This window comes from Zootoca vivipara, chromosome 3 (genome assembly GCF_965207765.1).
Source record: "Zootoca vivipara chromosome 3, rZooViv2.hap1.1, whole genome shotgun sequence".
Lineage (NCBI taxonomy): Eukaryota > Metazoa > Chordata > Lepidosauria > Squamata > Lacertidae > Zootoca > Zootoca vivipara.
Genome location: NC_142586.1, coordinates 100,829,014 through 100,853,288, shown reverse-complemented (window position 1 = coordinate 100,853,288; position 24,275 = coordinate 100,829,014). Strand labels below are relative to the sequence as shown.

Below are 24,275 nucleotides of genomic sequence, written 5' to 3'. Positions count from 1 at the left end.
GCAAGCCCAAGAGGCTCAGTAGTTTAGACCACAGTGCCACCCACATCCCTAATAATAATAATAATAATAATACTCCTAGAACAAGGATGGGGACCTTCCAGGTGTTGCTGGATGCCAACTCCCCTGAGCCCCAGCCAACCTGACCAAGGGCTGGGGACGAGGGGAGTTGTAACCAGCACATCTGGAGGGCCTGCGGTTCCTCAACCCTACTTTAGGATTCCGGCGGATTTACCTGAGAACGTAGTTGACACAGATGATGCACTGAGGTTGCAAGTTGCGTGTATTGTAGATGACTGTTCCTTGGGTCTCTAGCCACACGTACCCACCATGCTTGGCTAGCATGCGGTACTGCCCAGTGACCACTTGACCTTTTGCACACACTTGGGGGAGGGGGAGAAGGGAGGAAACAAATAGGAGTGACCAAGTTAAAATATTGCCAGGTGCAGCAATGCATTAACATGACTTCACAAAAAGAGATCTCACAGCCCTCTCACTTAAAACTACAAAAATATGTGCCGCAATAGGTCTGTTGGTCTTAGAGAGTATCTCGTGTTTTGCTCTTGCTGCAACAGCCCAAGATAGCTGTCGCAATACCATTTCCTACTCATTTTCAAATCCAAGTAGGGCTTTCCGCGTCCTGTGATTTTGTGAGCATGCCACAAAAATACACACAGGAATACTGTGTGCAGGTGTGAGATTCCTGATGACCTGTGATTTCTTTGGGTGTTGCTGTTTTTTTTAAAAAAAAATAAAAGCAAATTTTCTCCCATATGGCTGACAAGCACTACTTAGAACATGCAAGGGCAATGCCTGCTGAACCAGTGAGGGGTTGGTTCTCAAAATGAGGATGGTGTTTCTGTGGCCTATAGCTCTCATTGTCAGAAAGTTTCTCCAGATGTTTAAGTCAGAATCTCTTTTCTTGTAACTTGGAAGTCATGAACTCTTTTCAAGGAAAAATCCACACTCCTTGCTCCATCCACTTTTGCCTCTGGTTCTAACCCCAATCAGCATGTGACCCTTGGAAAATTCTCCAGAACAGAATATGGCCCCTGGATTGAAAATGGATTCCCACCATACCTGCCAAGTCTCTCGTGGAGAAATCCGGGATCGGCAGCCGCGCGACAGTGGAAGTTGCGTAGATGCAACTTCCGGTGTCGCTTTGCCCATCTATGGGCACCAAAAATGGCCAGCGCTGGCGCCGAAAGTCACGTCTACGCATGCCCAGAAGTGCGTAGATGCAACTTCCGGTGTTGCTTTCCCCATCTATGGGCACCAGAAAATGGCCGGTCCCGGCGCCGGAAGTCACGTCTCTGCATGTCCGGAAGTGCATAGACGCAACTTCCGGTGCTGTCGCTGGCCATTTTCGGTGCCCAGAGATGGTCAAAGTGACACCAGAAGTTGCGCCTACGCACTTCCGGACATGCAGAGACACGACTTCCGGCGCCGGCCATTTTCTGGTGCCCATAGATGGGCAAAGCAGCACCAGAAAAATGGCCACCAACATGGGGCCAAAACAGTAAGGAAAAACAGGGGTTTCCCGGAAAATACGGGGTACTTGGCAGCTATGATTCCCACCCCTGGTTTAGACTGTAGGAGCTGCTAACTTTGGCTGCTCCTATTATCTTTTCCTGTGTGGCTGCTCACAGCAACACTTTCAAAGTGCTATGAAGCCACTGGAGGTGACGTCTGAGACGCAGGCTTTGCTTGCCTTAACTGCTGCATTAAGGACGTTCAAAGGGGACAACGCAGCAGCCAGAATGTCTGGAGGGCTGGTGGGCATTAGGAAAGAAGGCATCACCTCCACCCACCCACCACGGGCTGCCATCTGCCACTGCAACTGATTTATATCATTCTAATTGCCTTAACTATACATTGCTTTAATTGCTGTTCGCTGTAAACCGCCTTGGGAGCTGTTAGGGTTGAAAAAGCCGGGTCTATTTTTTTAAAAAAAAGCCCTTGATGCTTTGTAGGAAGATTAAATGTCTGTGCTATCTAAATTGCAATGACTCCCTCCCAGCTCCCAGTCTCTCGACGAAGCATCATTTAGGGTGCAAAGGGGTTGTTTGATTTGAAACACCCAGCCCCAGCTTGTATTTAGACTGCCTTGAAAAGTAGGGTTGCCATATTTCAAAAAGTGAAAATCCGGACAAAGTTTCTGAGCTATTTTTTAGGAGATTCGCCAAAAGAAATCAACATTTCCAACATGGATTGCCACACCCCCAGATTTTCCTGCACATTTTAACCAATTTTCAGAAATTCCACCCAGGCGCTCTTTCCAACGGGCGAATGCTGGATATGTCTGGGAAATTTCGGACGTGCGGAAGCCCTATTATAAGAATCTTTAACATGAAATCTTTGGCTTCTGGTACCATCGTATGAAATGGTGGGTTAGGATTCTGGTTGAGGGCTACTCCACATCAGAGCAAAATGTGGCCTGTCTCCCCATTAACATAGAGGCATCCACATGGCATTCTCGCCATCCCAGTGTTGTCCAGACCTTCTACCCTTCAAATGCAGGGTCTTTTGATCCTCTGAATGTGCAATACAGAAAAGATTTTTAAAACCCTGCATTTAAAGGGGGGAGAGCTCCACATTTTTCTCCGGTGTGGACAAGCCCTGAGAGACAGTGACAGAACCAAACGGGCTGCCTATGATGCAGAAACGGCCATTTTTGGTATACAGTATGAGTCATCTACAAAGTGCTTTTGTATTTTACTCCACCTCCCTCTTCCTCGTCAGCAAAGGTTTTGCATTAAAAATCACCCTGCTTTTAATTTACTTTAAATACTACCTTTTGATTACCAGATTACTTGTGTGGCATGCGTGTGTGAGGAATATCAAAAGGTTTTGTCCAAAGATCGTTTTAGAAAATTGTGTTCTGCAGTGTCTGCGAAACATTATTACATAGGGGCCTCCTAATAATCAACTTGCAATGAAGAGTCCTAATGAGAGTTGCCTGTTACATTATCAAAAAGCTTGTTACTGCTTTCATCATTTAAAAAAATAAAATAAAATCACATTATGTTCTGTTACAACAAAGAGTAGCTTGTACTCTTCATTTAAAGTCGTGTGTGTGTGTGTGTGTGTGTGTGTCCATGTCCAGCAGCTATTTGAGTCTGCTGTATTACTCTTAGACTTATAAGTCGCTTGCTACCTAAAAGGTCTCTAAGCAAATAATAATAATAATAATAATAATAATAATAATAATAATAAATTTATATCCCGCCCATCTGGCTGGATTTCCCCAGCCACTCTGGGCGGCTTCCAGCAAAAGATTAAAAATACATTAAAACATCAAATATTAAAAGCTTCCCTAAAGAGGGCTGCCTTCAGATGCCTTCTAAAAGTCAGATAGTTGTTTATTTCTTTGACATCTGGTAGGAGGGCATTCCACAGGGTGGGTGCCACTACTGAGAAGGCCCTCTGTCTGTACTTACATTTGTACTGTGGTATACATTATACCGTGGGGCGGGGGAGAACATTTTCATATAGGATGTTAACATTTTAATGCAACATACAAAAAAGCCACCCAGTGTATCACCCAGTAACAACCCTAGAAAGCTTTCACAAAACTGTAGATTTAGAAGGAACACCCCCCACCGGCTCATCTATTCCAAACCCCCACAATGCAGGAATCACAGCTAAAGCATCCAAGACAGATGGCCATCCAACCTCTGCTTAAAAACCTCCAAGCCAGGAGAGTCCACAGCCTCCCGAGCGAGACCGTTCCACTGTCAAATGGCACTTACTGTCAAATGGCTCTTCCTGATGTTTAGTCGGAAGCTCCATTCTTGTAACTTAAAGCCATTGGTTTGAGTTCTACTCTCCAGAGCAGGAGAAAACAAGCTTGCTCCACAGCCCTTTAGATATTTGAAGATGGCTATCATATCTCCTCTCATCTCCTCTTTTCCAGGCTAAACACACCCAACTCCCTCGAATGTTCCTTATAAGGCTTGGTTTCCAGACCCTTTATATCTTGGCCACCCTCCTCTGCACACCTTACAGCTTGTCCATATCCTTCTTATATTGTGGTGCCCAGAACTGGACACAGGTGTGGTCTCACCGAGGCAGAATAGAGGGGTATTATTACTTCCCTTGACCTGGACACTATACTGACATACATTACATTGTCAATTCCCTTATTCCATCCTATTCATTTCAATGAGAATCCAATGCAATGCAGATGAGGCAGGGAAACGAAATCAATTGTGTATCGATTGCAGATCATATTCAATGGGTTCATCTCTGCATGGACATGGGACAAATAAGTGAATGTTGGCATTTTCCACTCCTATTTGCATTTTTGTTTCCAGCATCCCTAGTTGTCCCCCAGCATCAGGGGCCAGCATCATTAGGCACTTGCTGAGGATCACATGCTAGTAGGGGCCCATTGTCAATCCCTGGAGCCTCTTGCCCCAGTTCCTCCTCCTTGCCTCTTCACCTGTCTTCTCTGACAAGAAAGCAGAGCAGCAAGAAAAAGGAACAGAGACTTCCACATGCCTGAAAGTAAGTCCCCACATTTAATTATAATTTGGAGGCTTTATTTGTCAATGGATTTCCTTCCTTTGCCCTTCACTTAAAGAAACATCCATGTTTTAGTATTGCAGGACCTGAACTTTGGAACTCCCTGCTTATTGACATCAGGCATGCAACTTCACCGTGCCCTTTTCAGTGCCTGTTTTAAACAGTTTTGTTTAGGCAAGTCCATCCAGGCTTTTTTAGCAACTGTTGATCCCCACCATCTTTTGAATATTTTAAGGTTTTTAAATGCTTTATTTAAATTGCTTCAATATTATTATTATTTTAGGAACAAAGCAGCATATATGTTTTGTTAAATGCACAAAATAAATAAAAGATGCTGTTATTTTGAACAGTTTAAAGACTACAAAGAAACACATTGGTTAAACAGTTTACTAAAGATTTTCAACTGGCCCTGCATTGAGATGAATGGCAAGATTCAGTGGGAACAGGAACAGATCCAAATCATTCTAAAATATTAATGATGGAATATAATTAATCTCTTGGTATAGTTCTGCAGCGCACTCTCAGGGCACGTTATGCAACAAAACAAAGACTTTGTTGCCTTTTCTCTCTCTCTCTTCCCTGCTCCATAGGTTGCAGGGTGTGATCTATGCCAACTCTGCCGAATTAAACCCATTATCGCCTCTGATGACTACCAATTAAGTCTCTTGGAGTGTATAGAATTTTTTATATTTGAAGCCAAGAACGCAAACAACGCTGTAGCTTATTTCAGAACAATGCCATTACCCCATCGCAAGACAATAATACAGGACTGCAAACTTGAAGCAAGCTCTAACTTGGCAGAGGGCTGTGTAGTTTATGGGCAATGTAAATATTTTCATTAATTTGTACACTTTCCCCCCTCATCCTTGTGAACAATCATTTTATTATTTCCCCATTGATGGAGGATTATAGTCTTTCTATGGGGTATAGCAATAATAATATGAACAGCTTGCATTTTATGTTTAGGATTGAATTTCCATTGTTTTTAGAGTTTCTGTGCTAGTTACCAGCTTGTCCATGGACATACAATGTTGGCCTCAAACAAATCTCTCTCTCTCTCTCTCTCTCTCTCTCTCTCTCTCTCTCTCTCTCTCTCTCTCTCTCTCTCTCTCTCTCTCTGCATTGATTTCCCACCTGTAAAGTACTTCAAGAGCCACTTTGTAAGGGTGGTGGAGAGAAAACGATTTTTAAACATACTACACATAAAAGGTTTAAAGGTTGCAGATCTTCAGACATTTACCTGGGACTGAATCCCATTGAACTTGGCGAATTGTACATAATGGTAAACTCAATAATAGAAAAAAAATCTGCTCGTACAAGGATGTACCCTTGGTAATATCACCTTTGATATTTGAAACACCTTTGTGTTTGCATGCATGTGTCTTTCCCTCTTGCTGTTAGCTACTATAGCAGCCAACCACATACCCTGGAGAAGCCCACAAGGAGGGGGCAAGGGAAATAGTCTTCTATTCCTATTGTCCCCTCCCATCAATTAGCATTTAGTGGCCTTTGTAGATTCCGTATAGCCATAATGGTTAATAGCAACTGATGGACCTTTCATTCTTGAACTTGTCTAATATCCCTCTTCAAATCCATCTAAACTACTTTGGATTATTTTATTGGATGCATAGTTTCACACGAGGCAAGAGACCTTCCCCATTGTCCTTCCCCCGTCCCCATGACAACTATTTCCAGACTTCTGTACCTGCCACCCACCTCTCCTGGTATGCCCCGCGGAGGACCTTAAGGTCCACAAACAACAATATTCTGGAGATCCCGAGCCATAAGGTGCCCAGATTGGCCTCAACTAGGGCCAGGGCCTTTTCAGGATTGGCCCCAACTTGGTGGAATGCTCTCTCACAGGAGACCAGGGCCTTGCGGGATTTGTCATCTTTCCGCAGGGCCTGCAAGACAGAGCTGTTCCGCCTGGCCTTTGGGTTGGATTCAGCCTGACCCCTGTGTTTTCCTCCCTCATGGTTTGGATTTATGGACTACTTAAAATGAGGCTGCATTTTAAATTTTAATATTGTATTTTAATCTGTATTTTAATTAATCGTTTTCTTTTCTTTTATGACTTATTGTAATTTTATTGGTTTTAGCCGCCCTGAGCCCAGTTTTGACTAGGGAGGGCAGGGTATAAAAATTTATTATTATTATTATTATTATTATTATTATTATTATTATTAAACCTCAGTCTCTCTACACCAGGGGTCACCAGCCTAAGGCCACGGAGGTCGCTTGACCGGCCCCCAAACCGAGCCACCCGCTCGTGCACTGCGCTAAACCGGCGCAACGTGGCAAGGGGACTCGCTTCTGCAGTGCCGAAAATTGCATCTGCGCAGGCGCAGGTGCTGAAAATCGCAGGTGGGCGTGTGATCCAGCCCACGGAGGGATCTCTGCGGGACCGATCTGGCCCAGGCAAGATAAACCTTGCTGACCCCTTCTCTACACTCTTCCCTCTTTCCCACTCCTTGCAAACAATGCCAAACTATTAGAAAAACCTGGACCCTAATAGCAAAATTGCAAAGAAAAAAAAGAGCAAGGCACATTTGGAAAACAATCTATTCATTTATTCTGATCATAATTAGCAGTAGCTCAAAGAATTTAAATCCCCTTTGAAGGGAAAAAGTTTACTCAGAATTCGCTTATAGAAATTGCTCCTTCCTTGGAGTTGTGCTGTCTTAGCTAGATGGCACTGCTTTGCTGTAATGAGGAACATGAGCCTGTGGACATTCCTTTAAATCCATTGCCCTTTGGAGTAACGGTAAAGGTAAAGGGACCCCTGATGATTAGGTTCAGTCGTGACCGACTCTGGGGTTGCACACTCATCTCGCATTATTGGCCGAGGGAGCCAGCATATAGCTTCCAGGTCATGTGGCCAGCATGACAAAGCCGCTTCTGGCGAACCAGAGCAGCACATGGAAACGCCGTTTACCTTCCCGCTGTAGCGGTTCCTATTTATCTACTTGCATTTTGACGTGCTTTCGAACTGCTAGGTTGGCAGGAGCTGGGACCGAGCAACAGGAGCTCACCCCGTCACAGGGATTCGAACCGCCGACCTTCTGATCAGCAAGCCCTAGGCTCAGTGGTTTAGCCCACAGCGCCACCTGGGTCCCTGCCCTTTGGAGTAGGAACTGTATGTTGTGTTTACAGGGTGAGGAGCCTCCATTCATATGTGAGAGCACATTCCAGCCTCTTCTCCACCAGCAGATGATCCCACAGCAGTTACCAGGGCCATGTGGGATAGGAACAGAGGCCAGCTCAAAAACAGCATGTCAGATTCCCCCAAAAGGAAACTCTAGATCAGGGGTCAGCAACCTTTTTCAGCTGTGAGCCAGTCCACCGTCCCTCAGACCATGTGGTGGGCCGGATTACATTTTGAAAAAAAAGAACGAATTCCTATGCCCCACAAATAACCCAGAAATGCATTTTAAATAAAAGCACATACTCTACTCATGTAAAAACACTAGGCAGGCCCCACAAATAACCCAGAAATGCATTTTAAATACAGTGGTCCCTCGACTTACGAACTTAATCCGTTCCAAATGCACATTCGTAGGTTGAAAGGTTCATAAGTCGAAAAGCGATTTCCCATAGGAAAAAAAATTATTCAGAAAAATCCGTAAGTTGAGGAAACCGCATTTAAAATTCGTAAGTCGAGGAAATTGCATTTAAAACCAGCAACGGTTTCCGTTCGGATGCAGAAAAATTCGTAAGCGTGCGGCCGTTTTCCCCGTTCGTAAATCTTCGGATGTCGAGTAATTCGTAAGTCGAGGGGCCACTGTAAAAGGACACATTCTACTCATGGAAAAACCCGCTGATTCCCAGACCGTCCGTGGGCCGGACTGAGAAGGCGATTGGGCCGCATCCGGCCCACAGGCATTAGGTTGCCCACCCCTGCTCTAGATTGAAGAGACTTATGCATGTTCCTGGGAATACTGGTAGATAATCCCCACAAGAAATGTTCCTCAGGCTTTTCACAGGAACTATGTGCCACTCCTGAGATTTAAAGGAAAACAACCTTGCAAACATGGGGTCTTCTCCTTTGCTCATATCAAAACGAAAGGACTAGGCTATTAGGGGAATGTAAACTTTGGTAACTTGGGAAGTGGAACTGGAGAAGATATCCTATTGTTTGAGGCTAAAGTACGAAACTCTTAAGGTGAGAGTTGCTGGACATTACTCGAATGAAGGAAAATCTGCAACAGAAATACAATCTATGGTAATTCTAGAAGAACTGCAGGCTAAGGCTCAAAAATAGTTAGGCTAACTCTGCACTCCTTCCCCAATGCTGTGCAAGTTGTGATAAAGAGAATTCATGTTCCAGGAATACCCAGAATAGTCTGGCTTTCTTCATGTGAACACTTCAAGAGTTACAGATTTCGTTTCTTGCTGGAGATGGGGAGGATAATTAGAACAGATGAGTGAAAAAAGCTGACTTAGAATTCCTTTTCCAAGAGATGTCATGTAGCCACCACACTAGATCTTTTGTAGAAAACAGCTAAGTCCTGACTATTCTCTGCCAAGCTTACCAAAACCGGCTTGTTCTTTAGCGTTAAGTTGTTAGAGAAGAAAATGACTGCATGGAATCAGAACATGGGCTCCCTGGCATTGGGCCATTCTGCAGGGTGACAATACATAGCTACAAAGCGATTAAATCTATTTTTAGGCATTGTGCAGCATGTTACGGTGGCAAACAATAGAAAAGGAACTAAGGGGGCAAACAGGGGGTAAGAAACAGGAGTGAAATTAGACCGGCGCTTGCTGTAAAATTCTCTCCTACAACTTTGTCTCAGTTTGTGAGATTTGTAAGTGAATGTGTGTATACTGTACATTCAATTTACTTGTTGCTCTGAATATGGAAGTGTAATGGCAGGAAGGCAATAAGAGGATCTCTGCTGATTAGGGTGTGTTACACCAAGTATTTTAATATGGCCACATGCAATGTTGGCAATCCTGACCTCACTGAGAACTGGAGCTGCCAGTGCTTTATGGGGCCTCATGAAAATCCCAGAGTCCTCCCATCTAGCCATTCTTTGCAGGGGTCTCCATCACTTTCCTCCACACCTGTCAATAAAAGGTGGCTTCAAGATCCGACAGGCTGCCTGCCACCCACAGCTGAATTCACAGGAACACAGGAAGCTGTCTTATACTGAGCCCATGAGTTCATTTAATTCAGTGGCTGCTGCTCTCCTGGCTTCAGAAAAGAGCTTCTCCTGGTGGAGACACCAGGGACCAAACTCAGAACCTTTTGCATCGAAACATACCCTCTGTCACTGAGCTACAGCCTTTTCCCAGTTCTTCACCTGCCTTCCTCTCTCACCTGTTTCCTGACCCTTTCTTGCTACTCTATGCTTCTTTGGCTGGGAAGGAGCTCCAAATTCTAAAGGAACCCCAGGAAGGGAAAGTACCTTTCGGCTGCTACTTGCTAGCATTTATTATTGATTGCACCTCATTCTTTATCTAAAGGGCTTAAGGTAGCACACACAAGGTATTTCCTGAGCCAGCAGAAGGAAACAAACAGCAAAAAAGAAAACCCTTTGTGGACGATCGATTGCAGCATACTTTTGTGTGTGAACCACGACCTACTTCATCAGACGCATAAATTGCTATCCTCGAGTGCATGCATGTGAGAATACCTACATGACCAAATGAATTAACATATCCTTAGTAATTAAATTGCCGTTCAAGTATAGCATCTTGCCCTGTGGATTGGCTCCTCACACAAACTTCTCCCAGTGCAACAACATGCCACCACCAACTAAGGAATCTTTTGCAGTGGTGCAGAGACTGTCGGTTTGCATTCCACAGTACAGAAAGTATTGATCTCATGTGTAGAGATCTTTCCTATTCTAATTAATCCAAGAGGGTTCTGGAAGCTTGTCTGTGCGAAAGAAACAAGCAGAAGGTTCGTGATGTTTGGGCTATTCCTTCAGAGAAACTGAGTACAGCTGGTTCTGTTATCTTTTTCTGTCAAGGTCATGCTGTCTATAATAGTAAGGCCAGAAGCACTTGGTTTGCACTCTCTGTCTCTCTTTCTGTCTAGTGAAGTGTTCTGTATCTTAACACCTTAGTCTTATTATAAGTTATTACAAGTTTAAGTTAAGTCTGCTGCAACTGGATTTCTTATGGGCAGTGCCAATCCTGAATGTGTTGGATTTCTGACCGTTATGCTCATTTGCCTTCAGTAGCAGTAAAGCTCTGCTTTATGAAATATAATTGCCTCTGGTCTATTTTGGGGGAATCCTGCAACGTGTTTTAGTTTTTACTCTGCTAACTGTATGTTGGAATCTGCTCCGCATCAATATGAGTAGAGTTCATGACACAGACTAGGGTGGCCACGTGTCCTACTTGACAGTCCTCTGTTTGAAGGGCTGTCTGGTTTAAAGGTAAAGAACTGTAAGGAGGGAGAGTTGTGAAGAGAAAATGGTGGCTTGACGTTTCCCATCAATTTAGCAGCAAACCTCGACAGCAGGCCCACAGGTCACCTCATCATCTCAGTCTTCCCCACAATGGCGAGATGCACCGTACTTCCATTTAAATGATGATTTAAAATTATTTCCAATTCTGCATCTACAGATATAAATTTAGCATATGCAGATTTTATGCAAACTACTGTCCTCCTTTGCATTCTTTTTCGTTAAAGCATAAGCGCCCACCCTTGAAGAGAGAAGCCCTGGGTCTGTGGCTAAGGTCTCTACCCCTTAACCATGATCTGCAGCCCAAGTTTGTCCTTAGCACCAATTATTTGTGTTGCCCACTGAATAAATAAACGTACAACTCATGCTCCTGCAAAACAAATGCAACCTCACATCTTTGCAATGTGCTCAATAACACACATTCCTAAGAGAAAATGCAGATTTGGAATGAGACTCACAGTTCTGATGACTTTTGGTCATATTCTCAGAGTCCAGTGCATGGTAGAATTCATAGGCAGAACGGCCCAGCAGCTCCTCGGGATGGTATCCAACTAATTCAGTGATCCTTCATGAAACAAACAAACAAACAAACAAACAAACAAACAAACAAACATTTTCATTAGATATTTGGTTCCGAACATTTTTCATTTAGTAGTGTGCCTTCCCAAATTAAAGAAAATCTGAGCCTTCAAGTTTTTATTGGTATTGCCCTGAAGAAGTGTACTTCAGCTTCACAGGGACAAATAAACCTTCTTTCACGCAGCTTTGTGATTTCATCTTTCTCTCCCTTTTATGCCTTGATTTAGCATCGGCTAGCTTCTTACATTCCTACTGAGTGGTGCATTTGGCTGTGACAAGATAGCTCTAAAAGTAGTTGTTTTGGCAATTGCTGCTCTAAAGCATAATATTAAGAACATACCAGAGCAGCATCCTCTGCTGTAGAGTTTTCTCTCACTGCATCAGAGGCAAATCCACAATATGGACATATCTAGATAGGATTTCTACCTGGGCTGAGCATCTCTTTAAATATCTGGTCCACCTCTCTCCACTTTCTGTTTTGCTGGATTTGCAGGTGCTTTTACATTTGTCTAAGCATATCTGTCCAAGGTTTTAATGTAACTACCTCTACTAAAGTACACAGTTTCAGTTAAGTCCCCATTAACTATTGCACTAAAATAAATAAACATGCATGTGTAGTGAATGCCAGATGACTGCAGCATCAAATGCTGACCTGTGTGTGTGTGTGAATGAGGCATCACCATACACCACAAAGCATAACTTTTATGCTTTCCCCATAGATCCAGATATCAGGTTTTGAATAATACAAACACACGCAGGTATAAAATGGCCAAAATTCTACTACACGTTTTGTATAAGACAGATGCTTCTCAGTAGAGTTTAATAATCATTTGTCAATATTTACAAGCTGAGCTTAGCAGCAGGAACACAAAATGCCCGAAGCGCCAGAGTAGTGCCACACAATGACGACATCAGTGCGTAGCTTTGTATTTGATCAGCAAATGATATGTCCAATTCCAAGCAGTTACTTGCTAGCAAATCATGCCTTAAGATCTAAGGGAGGCTGGTCTCCAGTCACAGGTAAGGAATCAGGAATCCCTGTTTAGAGAGCTAACCTGCTGAGGTTAGCCCTGGCACCATGTGACAGCTGCATCATTCTAAACCACGGTTAGCTTTAACCAGAGTTTGCAAACTTTGGCAAGCCTGCTAAGCTAGCATTTTGCGCACACATAATGAAACAGCAGAATGAGCTTGAAAAAGATAAGGAAGAGAGGAATTTGCAAACAAGGATAGAAGGAACACATAGTTCACAGAATGGTTGTAACTTTTTAACCATGGTTAAGGCACCAGGAAATGTTGTATCTCTACTGTGCTATCCGCAACCCATGATTCTGAATGATTTCTGTTGATAGAGCAGATTGAAATGGAGCGGGGAGGGAACCAATTAACTTTTGACTCTTGCTCCTCTTTGGACTTCCATCATTTCTTTAGTTTTTGACTCTCTAAATTGGAATTTATAGTTAGGGGTTAGCTCGTTGCTTTTGGTATTTCCTTTACTAAAGCGGATATTAAACAAACAAATGCTAGGCAAGATGTTAAATGATGGCTTTCCCCCAGCTGCTGTACTTATGCAATAATGTTTCGTAGCATAAATTCTGCAAAGATTTTCACACAGTGGCTCCATTCCTCGCATCAGCAATGTGCAAACAAGTACCAGGTTACAAATAAATGCCACTGTGAAGATCTGGCTTCGAAAACTTCAGTTGTGTACAGAGGTAATTAGAGAAAAGACTCTATTGTAGCATGTATACTGTATCAAAATGATTGATGTACATTGCTATTAAAATTCAAAGCCCTCCCCCCCCCTTTGTTCCTCCTCCACTTTTCAGGATGTCCTTGCTATATTTTGTACAGTTTTTGTTGTTGTTTCATTTTCACATTTTGTCTAGTTTTGATCCTATCGAAGTCAAGAGTCCATATCCTAGCTATCTGTAGAACGAAACTGGAGGACGTATTTAAGAACAACGGCAGAATGAAAAGGCTACACCATGCCCCCACCTTCTGAACTACTTTGCTCCCAGTCGACGCTAACCTTACAAAGCCAGGAAATACAACCTCAGAACAAGCACACAGCCTCGTCTGCCTGCAAGCACGTAATTGCCATTATCACTAATGATGGTAACACTGTATTCTCACAAGGATCCTGACTTCTGCGAAGGCTCTTTTACCCCACACACATTTCACGCAGGTTGTTGTTGTTGTTGTTGTTGTTTTAAACGACACGGAGCACGCTGGAACGTGCGTCAGCAAAAAGAAAAAGAAATCAGACTCCCGTCTATCAGAAGAGCCCCCAAATGCGTTGTAATGCATTACATTATCTGAGAGCACATCTCGGGGGCTAACATCTGTGATGACGGAAGACTGAAACAGAACACAGATCTCCTTCCCAGCTTAAACTAGGAGGGCAGCACCATAGCTCAATGGTAGAGAATAAGCTTTGCATGTAGAAGGTCCCAGGTCCAATCTTTGGTCTCTCCGTGCAAGGCTGAGAGGGTCTCCTGTTTGAAACCACAGAGAGTGTGTAAGCCAACATTCCCAAGCCAGGTGTTCTCAAGATATTTAGGTCCTCAACTCCCACCATCCCTGACCCTTGGCCATGTTGGCTGGGGCTGATGGGAGATGGAGTCCAGAACTTCTGGAGGGTACCTGGTTCAGGAAAGCTGGTGTAGGCAGCATTGAGCTAGATATGTCTAGCTCAGCATAAGCCTGTTCGCCATGAGTGGGAGACAGGAGGAAGTCCCAAACCCTGTCTTCATTAACTGCTTTTGTCCCCACAGTCTAGGGGAGGGATAGTACCTCTGGTGGGGGACTCGTTGTGCTCCTTCTGGGCCTCGCTCAGCTATCACCTGTGGCTCCTAGAAGCTGTCAGCATCATAGCTGCCAAGTCTCCTGTTTTCCCCGGGAAACCCCAATTTTTCCAGCTGTCCCCAGCCGAAAAAAACGGAATTTTTTTTTGTTTTTCCCAGTTTATTCTGGCACGGCGGCCATTTTGGAACTGGGCAGAGCATGCTCAGAAGTGACTTTTGATGCTGCTCTGCCCAGTTCCAAAATGGCTGCAGTGCGACTTCTGGTGCAGCAGCCATTTTGGTCACTTCTGAGCATGCTCCGCCCAGTTCCAAAATGGCTGCCGCGCTACTTCCGGTATGCTAATTTCTGTCCGGTCCCTTATTTTTCAGAGAGGAACTTGGCAGGGAACGGCCTCAACTGGCTGGCTAAACGAGGGGAAGGTGACTGATGGGTCTTGAGGAACTTCCCTCATCTGAAGCAATGGGAGAAAACCCCCACATTGGCACCAACGAAAAGATTGTATTCTATTTATTTAAATGATTTAATTAAGCAGCTTATAGGTGCAGACTTTTTCTTTGGATAAATACGATGGTATTTGGAATGAGTTTACACATAATATATTAGGTTACTGGCGATTTTATCGGAATTAGGATAATAACAAAATACAGTATATTAATGCATGGTAATGTAACAGTATTTCTTTTCTTTTTCCATTCTCACTTTCTTTTTTACTCACTCTATTTATAAATGAAATTCTCTTAATAAAATAATAAATGATTTCTATAAGACTTAGCTACAATCATCCCTAAGTGGTGTACAAGAAATACAAAGCAGAAAAGGTAAAAAGTGGTTAGAGCTATAAAATCAGTCTGCATCAGGGGTGTACTATATTGGTAAACCCATTCTAGAATGACTAGAATAGTAGTTGCTGATGATGATGTACTAACCAAGCAGTAGGTGGCTAGGCTAGGTAAAGGGACCCCTGACCGTTAGGTCCAGTCACAGACGACTCTGGGGTTGCGGCGCTCATCTCTCTTTACTGGCCGAGGGAGCCGGTGTACAGCTTCCGGGTCATGTGGCCAGCATGACTAAGCCGCTTCTGGTGAACCAGAGCAGCGCACGGAAACACCGTTTACCTTCCTGCCAGAGTGGTACCTATTTATCTACTTGGACTTTGATGTGCTTTCGAACTGCTAGGTGGGCAGGAGCACGGACCGAGCAACGGGAGCTCACCCCGTCATGGGGACTCGAACCGCCAGCCTTCTGATTGGCAGGCCCTAGGTTCTGTGGTTTAACCCACCAGCCCCACCCGCATCCCGGTGGCTAAGATAACTGCATCCTAAAGTACTGGAATAACTGCACCGATTTTGAGATTTTGAACAGGAAAGTGTCAAGGCGGAATGCTGAACTTCCTTCATTTTTCTCTGCAACTTAAATACAGCATTAAGCACTTACTACTGACTGCCCCTGCCATGCTGAACCAGCGCAGTTTCAATCCATTACTTTTCTTTCAATCTGTGCCCAACTTCCTCAATGCAACATTAACCTCAAAAAGTTCACACCCCAGAATTACCTCTTGTGGTACATGTGTCCTGAGAAAATGTCATGTTCTGCTGGATCAGATGTAATCTTGGATTACAAGGTCTCATGCATTAGGGAAAGAGGTGTTCTGTTGCCTTTTCACTGGGGCCTACTAAGAGGTAGGCACGCAGCACGGCAAACAGCTATTTAGATGCTAAATGTCAAGGGAACAGTGTTTATTCTGTTAAAACAGCAGGTAATGAGGAAAACAGGGAAATTCGAAACCTGACCTATATGAGATTGAAATATTATCCAGGGATTAAGGTTTTTAAAACAGCTACTTTTGAAAACTGGATAAACCATCCATATGCCCACAAACTTTTAGCAGAACTACCTTAATTACACACAGGACTCTGCCAATTTTTGTAGAGCGGTGAAATATACTCGGAGTCGAGAGTGAATTTCATGCTCTTTATTCAGCTCATAGTCATCAAGGAGAAGAAGAGAAGAATCGCTCTTTTCCCAAAACCATCTGCTTATATACATTATTTACACAATGGGCCTTGCGTGATTGGCTACTTCAGGGCTACAACTGTGGGCCAATCAGGTTGTGGATTGACTTCTGCCTGCAGCCTGATTGGCTGCTCCTACAGGCCAATCAGGTTGCGGATTCACTTCCACCTGGAGTTGGATTGGGTAGCTCATGCTGATCAATCAGACTGCTGATTCTGAATCCTATTGTTCTAGGATTCAGCTCAGTACATAACAAGCGGAATATGCATTTGGTTCTTTTTCCTCCACTCCCGAAACCTGTATTCATGAAATGAGTTTTATTTTCGGCTTTCTGAGCTGCCGGCAACACTCTGCAGAAAGCACCTCGTGGGTAGCTTTCAGGGCATCCTGCTTGTTTCCAAACCTGTAGTACGTTCAGAATAAAAAAAAACCAAACCCTTAATGCACGCAGACTGCCGGCATGGAAATTGCATTAGCCAATTGCAGATGGCACCAAGCACCAGATGCGATGCTAAATGGCCGGCCAGTGTCATGTCACTCCCTTTGCCCAAGTCCCTTTCAAGTGGCACGCGTGTCAGGCATAGATAAGACCAGAAATTATGCATTGAGGTCCATATGTTTTTAGCATTGCAGCACGTTAGACATTTTGTCCAGAAGCCTCTCTGTTTATACAGTGGGGCCTCGACTTACGAATTTAATACGTTCCGAATGCACACTCGTAGGTCGAAAACCTTGTAAAGTCAAGTTTCCCATAGGAAAAGCGGTTTCCCATAGGAATGCATTGGAAACGGAAAAATTCGTAAGCCGAGGAAACCGCATCTAAAAATTTGTAAGTCGAGGAAACTGCATCTAGCCACGAACGGGTTTTCCATTCGGATGTCGAAAAAATCGTAAGCGCGCGGCCACTTTTTTCGCTTGTAAGTCAAAAACGTCGGATGTCGAGGAGCTCGTAAATCAAGGTCCCACGGTATTTGGTTTTGCAATGGAACTATACGTGGCAGTAAACACGGGACTGCCATCAAAAATGGCAGCTCGGCATCAAGTTTACCCCCTCTTTCTGTATACCTTCAAAATGTACATGTGTGCAGGCATCACCTAACTCTGCCAAACTGTATGCTAAATATGGGCTGCCTAGTCTAGGAACAAGCGAGTCTGTCAACTCTGGAGAAGTGCATTGCAGAATTTGGAGATGTGTGAATTTCAAAGGATGACTATACTTCGGTTTGTGTATTGTTCCGGAAAGTGAGCATTAAGTAGCTTCACCTTTAAATGTGGACAGAATCAAATTTACTTATTTATTTCATGTTTTTTCATAAAAAAATATACCACCGCTTGGTTGTAAAGAAAACCTCAAAGTTGGTTTACGGAAGGATAAAACGAGAAAAATCAAAGAAAAATCCACAACCCTGCTTTAAGACATGCAAAAGTTAAGATGCGAAAGTAGATTTAAAATTACCTCTAATGGCCTGGGCAGGTTTATATCATCAAGAATGTCTTTAGCAGGTGCCAGAAAGAATGCAGAGATGACACCTGCTCGGTTTCAATCGGCAGAGAGTTCCAAAGTGCAGGCGCTGCCACCCTATATGATCAGATATTTACAATTGCAGAATGGGTATTATGTGGCACCTGTAGCTGTGCCAATTCCACTGATCTACGAACTCATGTTCGTAGCTTCGAGAACACTGTCCAACCATCTCGTCCTCTGAAGGGGACGACAGAGGACCAGATGGTTGGACAGTGTTCTCGAAGCTAGGAACATGAGTTTGACCAAACTGCGGGAGGCAGTGGAAGACAGGAGTGCCTGGCGTGCTCTGGTCCATGGGGTCACGAAGAGTCGGACATGACTAAACGACTAAACAACAACAACAAATGGTCAAGTGGGCACAAGTACCGGTAGGAATTTCTCTGCCACCCCAATGTAGTCTAATAACCCACCTCTTGCAGAAGTTGAAAGATTTGGTGCAGCAGAGGATGGGGAAGATTTATATCTGAGACTGTGGATGCCACACTTTACGCAATACAGTCGTACCTTGAATGCCTTGCGGGTCGAATGGTTTGGCTCCCAAACGCCGCAAACCCGGAAGTGAGTGTTCCGGTTTGCGGACATTCTTTAGAACCCGAATGTCCGACACGGCTTCCGATTGGCTGCAAGAGCTTGGAAGTCGAACGGACTTCCGGAACAGATTCCATTTGACTTCCGAGGTTCCACTGTACTGGGCTATATGGGTTAAAGGTAAAGGTAAAGGGGCCCCTGACCATTAGGTCCAGTCGTGACCAACTCTGGGGTTGCGCGCTCATCTCGCATTATTGGCCGAGGGAGCCGGCGTAGAGCTTCCAGGTCATGTGGCCAGCATGACAAAGCTGCTTCTGGAGAACCAGAGCAGCACATGGAAACACCGTTTACCTTCCCGCTGTAGCGGTTCCTATTTATCTACTTGCATTTTGACATGCTTTCAAACTGCTAGGTTGGCAGGAGCTGGGACCAAGCAACGGGAGCTCACCCCGTCACAGGGATTCGAACCGCCGACCTTCTGATCAGCAAGCCCTAGGCTCAGTGGTTTAACCACAGCACCACCTGGGTCCCTGGGCTATATGGGTTAGCTAAGGATAAAGCCACTGATATGTCCCTATGAAAGAAACCGAAACACTGGTTTAAAGCTCTCTCTCACACAATACCTGACATTTCCAGTTCCAGGGCCTGCATAAGACATTATGCTGCATGAGGCCAAAGCTAGTTCTCCAACCTACCCCTACCGCATACCACATAAAGAAACAAATTAGACCTACTGTTCAAGCAGACAGCATCTTCTGCTGTGTCTGAAGTAGGGATGTCTGAAAATTTCAGTGGGAATGGAAAAGGAAGTGGAAATTGCTGCAGTTTGTGTGTTCACCTGTGGCCAGGAATGGAATTACCAGAAATTAGCAGCTGCTGGAAACCACAGGGAGGAAGAGCAGTCTTGTCCTCAGGACCCACTTCTGGGTTTCCCACAGGTATCCAGTTGGCCACTGTGAGAACAGGATACTGGACTAGATGGGCCTGATCCAGCAGGGGGCCTTCTTATGTCCTTATGGAAATTGATCGTGTGGACATGATTGGTATTTGTTCACATCGCTGTTGTGGTGTTGTTTCTTTAAAAAGTTCACAAGTGATGTGCAACTAATGACCTTTTTTACATTGTTTTGCATACATAGTTATGTAAGATATGTGCAAGTTCAGCTTGCATTCAGTAGCAGGCAGTGAGATGAATAATTGGTATTTGGTGGAAACGGAACTGCAGTGGAAGGGAAACGGTGCTGATTGTGACAAACGCAGGCCAGAATGGAAATCACTGCTTTCTTACATCCCTGAGCAGCAGGCTAGTTTATGCATGAAGGTCAGGCCCCCAAGACACACACAATTCTCCCAACATCTTGCTGATGCCCCATACCATCTGTTGCTGGAGATGACTTCCTCGCTCTCCTTAATGGTACCCCTGTCCTGTTAACTTATAAAAAAGTAACAGAATTGAACCCACATCTCACAAACACACAGGAACGTGAACTTAGTTCTGAAGATGGCCCCAGTTCAAACAAATAGTGGAATGAAACAGTTGGTTTTTTTTTTTACAAATAGTGGAATTAAATAACCGGTTGATGTTTTTAATGTGGTTTTAGCCACCGTTCCTGCAGGAACTTGTTGCCTTTTTCTAACAACATCTATATTTCAAAAAGGCGCGTAGCTGCTAATTAGAGAGAGAAAGTCGTGTTAGATGTGTTAGGCAACCTGTGATCCTTCAAGCAATGGACTAATATATAGGTAAGCAACAAACAAGCATAACATGGCCTGAAATCCGAAATCTGATATAGTTTTCCCTTGGGAAAGCTTTCCCCCTTGAATGACACCAACTCATGGGTGAGTTGCCACATGGTGTGGGGAGCGTCACAGCAGCTAATCTGTTGCATGCTGCCCTTTCTGTATATACCAGCGGTCGAGAACCTAATTAAGTCTGCCAGGGCCACCCATTTAGTGGGCCAAGTCATGCCCTCCTGTCCTGTGTCTGATACCATACAGTCATACTTCATGCTGCGTCCGCTTCAGGATGCGTCTTCCGGGTTTCGCTGCATGTGCATGTGCAGAATCATTCTGCGCACTTTGCGCATGTGCAGAAGCACTCTATTGTGCTTCGTGCATGCTCAGAAACACTCTATCATGCTTCGCACGTGCGCAGAAGCACCGCTCTGGTTGCGGACTTTTCAGGGTGCAAATGGCACCCTGGAATGGATCGTGTCCGCAACCAGAGGTACCCCTGTGCTGTATATACAAAGCCCTCTGCACAACGCTTTGCAAGCCCCGGCAATCGGTCAATCATCAGGGTTTTCACAGTGCTATGCACATGCTTTGCAAGCTCAGACTGTTTGGTGTTTGTCTGGCACATATAGTCAACAATGTATACTAATAGCAAGCTCATTCTCAGATTGCAAATCCTTATCTGGGCGAAACGGCAGCACCCATGCGGAAGGGGGAACCCCCCCCCCGGCTTGTGGGAACCCCACGGTTTGCAGAGGTACAAGAAATCAGGGGTCTTAAAAGTTGCCAGCAGGAGCACCTACTGGGGAAGGACCATAGCTCAGCCCTTTGTATGCAGAAGGTCCCAGGTTCAATCGTTGGCATCTCCAGTTATGGCTGGAAAAGTCTGAAACCCTAGAGGGATATAATTGGTCAGTATGACAAATGCTGTGCTTAGAGGGACAAACGGTCTGATTCTGATTCCTATGATGATCTGCCTTAGTTTGGCTCTCACTAAGGAGCGTCACCACCCCCATCGTTCTGCCCGCACACTGAGGTCCAGTGTCGAGGGCCTTCTGGCGGTTCCCTCGTTGCGAGAAGCCAAGTTGCAGGGAACCAGGCAGCGGGCCTTCTTGGTAGCGGCGCCCGCCCTGTGGAACGCCCTCCCATCAGGTGCCAAAGAGAAAAACAGCTACCAGATTTTTAGAAAACATCTGAAGGCAGCCCTGATTAATGTTTAATCAATTACTGTATTTTATTTTATTTTTCTGTTGGAAGTCGCCCAGAGTGGCTGGGGAAACCTAGCCAGATGGGCAGGGTATAAACAATATTACCGTATTATTATTATTAATCCAAAACCAGAAAAATAACATTGTGGACCTGTCTAGTATTTGCTTTTAAAGTTGGATTCAACATCGACTTCAGTTTAAATGCCTGATGAAAGTTACTTACTAACTGTTGCATTCCAAATGCTTCCAGTATTTCTCACTTCCATGGTGAGAAATGTCTGGGGTTTTGCCAACAGAACCAAGAAGTGTGTGTTTTGAGTATCACTCTCTGCCTTTTTTGGGCAAATTCCCCCTAAAAAAATGCTCAACAGCTTCTTGAAATACGGCAACCCTACATCGCAGGTTAAGGGGAAGGATTATTTCTGCTTTAATGAGGAAGTGCTGGTCAGCTGCAGAGTTCATTAATCTAGAAGGATTTATTAATTTTATTTGCAGCAGAAGCAGTTTTAGTGCTGTGTTTGAAAATGGGGCATCCTGGCTTATGGGAAGGGGACGCGGGTGGCGCTGTGGGTTAAACCACTGAGCCTAGGGCTTGCCGATCAGAAGGTTGGCGGTTCGAATCCCCACAAAGGGGTGAGCTCCCGTTGCTCGGTCCCAGCTCCTGCCCACCCAGCAGTTCGAAAGCACGTCAAAGTGCAAGTAGATAAATAGGTACCACTACAGCGGGAAGGTAAACGGTGTTTCCGTGCGCTGCTCTGGTTCGCCAGAAGTGGCTTTGTCATGCTGGCCACATGACCTGGAAGCTGTACGCCGGCTCCCTCGGCCAATAATGCGAGATGAGCGCCGCAACCCCAGAGTGGGTCACGACTGGACCTAATGGTCTGGGGTCCCTTTACCTAGCTTATGGAAAAGCAAGTGGAAAAAACCTGAGCATTGGACAATGGCAACGAAAGCATATTTCCCAGCACTGCCTAACAAACCACGAGGCTTTCGGGACAAATATCCATTGCTGACGCTGTTTAATAAAGGGACTTTGAGGATTTTGCATTACTGCCTGTTCTTCGTCACCTCTTCCTGATCTGGGAGTGCCTGCCAGGGCATTTCCGCAGGAGGAAAACACTTATCTGGCTGGCCCACATCCTTTTCCCTCTTGGTGCCCATTCAGATTGTACGTGCTGCTCTTTTCACCTCTTGCTGCCAGGCTGCAACCCTAAGCAAGCTTACCAGAACTGCCCCGCTGGATTTAGGGGGTTCTGCTTCAGTTTAGGATGAAGGCTTGTTTGCCCCCTCGCGTTTCCTCCAAAGAGCCCATTTTATCCTCATCAACCACCCTCCCTGTGAGGACAGTGGCTGGAAAAGGTTCAGGAAAAGGGGGCCCCCAAAAACAATCAAGTGGGTGGAGCAACACCCCTGAAGAGGAAAGGCTGCAGAGTTTGGGACTTTTGAGTTGCCATGACAGATGTTCATAAAATTAGTAAAACGATGAAACTTGTTCCCACTTGGATGGCTTTAAAAGGAAATTGGACAAATCCCATGGAGAAGAGAGCTGTTATGTACTGAGCTGAATCCTAGAACAATAGGATTCAGAAACAGCGGGAGCTACCCAATCCAACTCCAGGTGGAAGTGAATCCGCAACCTGATTGGCCTGCTGGAGCAGCCAATCAGGCGGCGGGCAGAAGTGAATCTGCTACCTGATTGGCCTGTAGGAGCAGCCAATCAGGCTGCAGGCAGAAGTCAATCCACAATATAATTGGCCCACAGGTGTAGCCCTGAAGTAGCCAATCACGCAAGGCCCATTGTGTAAATAATGTATATAAGCAGATGGTTTTGGGAAAAGAGCCATTCTTCTTCTCCTCTTCTCCTTGATGACTATGAGCTGAATAAAGAGCATGAAATTCACTCTCGACTCCGAGTACATTTCACTGGCGACGAGGATGGGATCCTGCTGAGCTGACCGCCACCACGCACTGCACCGCAGCACCGCCACCTGCTGCACCGCTGCATCGCACCGTGCATCCAGGCTTCAGCTCCAGGACCCAAGGAACCCAGAATGGCAACCGACAGCAGCTTCTCGCCATTCAAACCAGCATCAGGAGACTGGGAAGGGTACGCTGCCCGTTTCAACTTCCTCCTGCAAGCGAAAGAAGTCACCAACGATGCCATGAAGAGGGCGACATTCTTCAGCGTCTGTGGAGAGGAGACGTTTGAAATCGCCCGGGCTCTCCTTGCACCTAGAGATGTCGCTACCGTCTCGTACAAAACAATAATGGAACGGCTGAAGGAGCACTTCTCACCACAGCCCTCGGTGGTAGCTTGCCGAAATGCCTTCTACGCAAAGCGGCAAGCCCCGGGGGAAACCATAACTGGGTTTGTGACCTCCCTCCGCCAAGCCGCCCGGCTATGCAACTTCTCAGAGTTGGAGAACATGCTTCGTGACCGCCTCGTCGGTGGCCTGAGGGACGAGATGTTGCAACGACGCCTCTACGCCAAAAAAGACCTCACGTTCCAGATTGCTCTGGAGGAAGCCCTGGCAACCGAAGCCGCCGAGAGGTCAACGCAAGAGGCACGACCGGCCCCGCCATCCCAACCGAGGGTCTACCACGAAGACCTCACCGACGAATCCGAATCTGACAGGGAGGAAGTACACCGAGTACAGCGGCGCACTCAAGCAGCACACACACCACAGCAGCCTCGACGAGAAGGAGGGAACTGTGCAAGCTGCGGGGAGAACCACGAGAGGAGGACCTGTCGTTTCCGCAACGCAGAGTGCAGGCAGTGCAGAAAATTGGGACACATCGCCCGGGTGTGTCGGGCTCGACTCACCCGTCGACAAGCATCAGATGACCGACCCAGGAGCCCCAGGTCACACGGCACCATGCACCAAGGCAACTCGACGGAGATCACGGACTACCAGGTATTCCAGTTGCCCCATCCCA

The 24,275-nt window shown here is 45.4% G+C and overlaps 1 protein-coding gene across 2 annotated transcripts in view; it reads right to left on the bottom strand.

The window, feature by feature from the left end:
• The window catches only part of EPAS1 (endothelial PAS domain protein 1), a 126,094-nt gene that overhangs the window by 16,618 nt on the left and 85,201 nt on the right, over window positions 1-24,275 (bottom strand). For both annotated transcript variants that reach the window (XM_035111182.3, XM_035111181.3), the window contains 2 exons: window positions 11,402-11,508; window positions 233-380 (listed from right to left, as the gene is read on the bottom strand). In XM_035111182.3, coding sequence (XP_034967073.2) covers window positions 233-380; window positions 11,402-11,508 — 255 coding nt within the window. The remainder of the gene's footprint in view (window positions 1-232; window positions 381-11,401; window positions 11,509-24,275) is intronic.